Source organism: Tenebrio molitor, chromosome 1 (genome assembly GCF_963966145.1).
Source record: "Tenebrio molitor chromosome 1, icTenMoli1.1, whole genome shotgun sequence".
NCBI classification, from domain to species: Eukaryota; Metazoa; Arthropoda; class Insecta; order Coleoptera; family Tenebrionidae; genus Tenebrio; species Tenebrio molitor.
Genome location: NC_091046.1, coordinates 42,812,524 through 42,814,741, shown reverse-complemented (window position 1 = coordinate 42,814,741; position 2,218 = coordinate 42,812,524). Strand labels below are relative to the sequence as shown.

At 45.9% G+C, this 2,218-nt stretch overlaps 3 protein-coding genes and 1 non-coding gene across 7 annotated transcripts in view; 2 read left to right on the top strand and 2 right to left on the bottom strand.

The window, feature by feature from the left end:
• Positions 1 to 257: 257 nt before the first annotated feature.
• TRNAI-UAU (transfer RNA isoleucine (anticodon UAU)) lies at positions 258 to 349 on the top strand. The gene is given in 2 exon segments: positions 258 to 295; positions 314 to 349. It is a non-coding gene; the product is annotated as a tRNA-Ile (tRNA).
• Positions 350 to 450: 101 nt separating this feature from the next.
• LOC138132805 (uncharacterized Golgi apparatus membrane protein-like protein CG5021) lies at positions 451 to 1,536 on the bottom strand. Of its 2 annotated transcripts, none has more exons than XM_069050465.1 (5): positions 1,381 to 1,536; positions 1,253 to 1,329; positions 969 to 1,203; positions 767 to 892; positions 451 to 714 (listed from the first exon to the last, which is right to left on the bottom strand). In XM_069050465.1, exons 1-5 carry the CDS (start codon positions 1,393 to 1,395, stop codon positions 514 to 516), a joined length of 654 nt encoding a protein of 217 aa, XP_068906566.1. In that variant the 5' UTR covers positions 1,396 to 1,536; the 3' UTR covers positions 451 to 513. The 2 variants fall into 2 exon arrangements, with proteins under 2 accessions (XP_068906566.1, XP_068906575.1); XM_069050474.1 differs by having other exon boundaries at positions 767 to 880.
• LOC138132830 (adhesion G protein-coupled receptor B2-like) lies at positions 1,533 to 2,168 on the bottom strand. 3 transcript variants are annotated; one of them, XM_069050505.1, is made up of 2 exons: positions 2,013 to 2,168; positions 1,533 to 1,889 (listed from the first exon to the last, which is right to left on the bottom strand). In XM_069050505.1, exons 1-2 carry the CDS (start codon positions 2,166 to 2,168, stop codon positions 1,581 to 1,583), a joined length of 465 nt encoding a protein of 154 aa, XP_068906606.1. In that variant the 3' UTR covers positions 1,533 to 1,580. The 3 variants fall into 3 exon arrangements, with proteins under 3 accessions (XP_068906606.1, XP_068906598.1, XP_068906613.1); XM_069050497.1 differs by having other exon boundaries at positions 1,533 to 1,967; positions 2,025 to 2,168; XM_069050512.1 differs by having other exon boundaries at positions 2,025 to 2,168.
• LOC138132726 (sodium-dependent neutral amino acid transporter B(0)AT3) overlaps positions 1,740 to 2,218 on the top strand; it is a 71,679-nt gene continuing 71,200 nt past the window's right edge. The window contains exon 1 of the mRNA XM_069050344.1: positions 1,740 to 1,813. The gene's annotated coding sequence lies outside the window, so the exon portion shown is untranslated. The remainder of the gene's footprint in view (positions 1,814 to 2,218) is intronic.

Genomic DNA, 2,218 nt, shown 5'->3' with positions numbered 1-2,218 from the left:
CGTGTTTTTTCACTCTCCCCACAAGAGCAACCGAAATTTAAATTTCCCTCCGCCCCAACATAACCTATAATTCGCTAGGAGAAAGTTTCAGTGTGCGTTCACCTGAAAAAACGGACCTTGAGTCATCCGATCGTTGAAATACGCCCCAGAAATGAGTATATTTTCAGTTATTTCAGTATTATCGAGTAATTAAAGTTCGTATTTTTGTGAAAATTGACTTTTGCTTTTAACCATTTCTTTCAAACGCTTCTCCCATAGCTCTAGTGGCGCAATTGGTTAGCGCACGGTACTTATAAGACAGTAGTCGTGAGCGATGCCGGGGTTGTGAGTTCGAGCCTCACCTAGAGCAACTTTTTTTTATTGCGCAAATGCAACAAATTAATTCTCTAATTGGCATCAAGATCAATTAAAATTAATTTTAGTAAAATTTAGTAATTAATTAAGGCAGACTGAATATAATTTAATTTAATTATCACAAAAGGAATTATATACAGAGCACAGTTGTAAATAAGATTAAACGGTGTTAACAGGTTGGCTCATGGGATTCGCTTGGGGGGTGGTTTCACGAGTAACGAGCGAAACGGCATTTTGCAAGACCTGCTTTCTGAAGAAATCTGCGGTGACGGAAGAGATACTCTCTTTGGAACCCACTTTACACTTGAAATACCCGTACAGATTGGCCCCATTAAGCATGAGCGCTATTATGACAAGCAACTGAAAAGAGAGCGATGAAAATGTGACGGTGGGGAGTCATTTGCGGGGTTACCATCCATCTCAATCTCAACCCGAACAGGGCCAAGAAAAAGAAGACTGCCCACAGCAAGGGGGTCAGTATGAGAGCCGTCCAGAAAATTCTCGCCTCTGTCTCATTTATTCGGTTCTGGAATTGACCCTGAAAAGGGCCAAATGTTGATTCAGTAAATACAGTAAAAAGCCAAACAAAAAGTTGCGAAACAACAAAACTAAACCTTTCGCGATTCAAAGACCCAGTGCGACTTGCCGTCGTCGTCCACGTAATTCCACCATCTCAGACCGACCATCAACCGTCCCGTTATGTTTTTAACCGTCCAGAAATCCATCGACAACAACAGAACGACCGTCACGAAACTCGTGATAAAACTGTCACTGAACCAGCCACACAACATGTACACCACCACGGACGCGCCTCGGAAGGCCAAGTGGAAAAATGTAACGTACGGGTGTCTGAAACAGATTCTTACAATAGGGGCCTTCTCGGAGGTGGAATGCTCACGTGAGGGAACCCTTGCCGGCGCCCGCGTCCAGCTCCTCGTCGCCGAACGCCACAGTGTCGTCCTCGAGGAGGGGCATCTGAAAGCGACCGTGTTCACTAAATTCAAACGTATTCGTCGACGAACTTACCGTCGCTGACGACATGTTTACGAAAATTCAAATGACAGTATTGACAGTTGACACATCGACGGCACTCGTCCGATCTGGGGGAAAACGCAAATCCCTAGAGAGCCGCGCGTCATTTTGACATTTGCTAGTCGGTGAAAACTCGAAACGACGGATGATTTGTGCAAGTGCAATTTTATTGTAGTTTAAGGCCTATAGCGTGGTTACAGTTTGATCAGTCCGAAGAGCTTGCCCCCGCACGCGGGTAGCTGACACGTCTTCTCCTCCATCTCGGTCTCCATCCCGTCGCAGCTCCGCACGCAGTGTCTCCACCGGATCTCCCTGCCCTTGCCGCACGACACGCTACACGGGGACCACTCGGTCCACTTGGCCCACTCCGGCTTCGCCCCCATCGCTCCCGCGCAAGTCTTGTGCTTGGGCGCCTCCAAAGGCAGAGGTGAGTGCTTGGCGTGCTGCGTTTTCACTCTGGACGACTCCCTCTTCTGCTCCTTGAGCGGCGGCGCGGCCACCTCCTGAAGTAATTTATTTAGTACGTGTCTGATCTCTTTCGCGCTTAACGGACTCGGTTTTAGTCGAAAGTCGTGCGAGTTCTTAATGAATAAGGCTTTGTTAAAAACGTCATTTTTATTGCTTACAAATTGTCTTACACTATCTTTTGATTGCGGGAAGGCGATTCGTTGATATCCCCGGAGAGGATTTGCGTTACTGAGAAAGTTAGATCTTCCGGCACTATGAAAACTTTGTACTAACAACGTGGCTGACACAATTAAGTATAAAGAGAACAATACCATTACACAAGTACAATATTATGACAAATTTAGATTGACATTTTTCATTCATA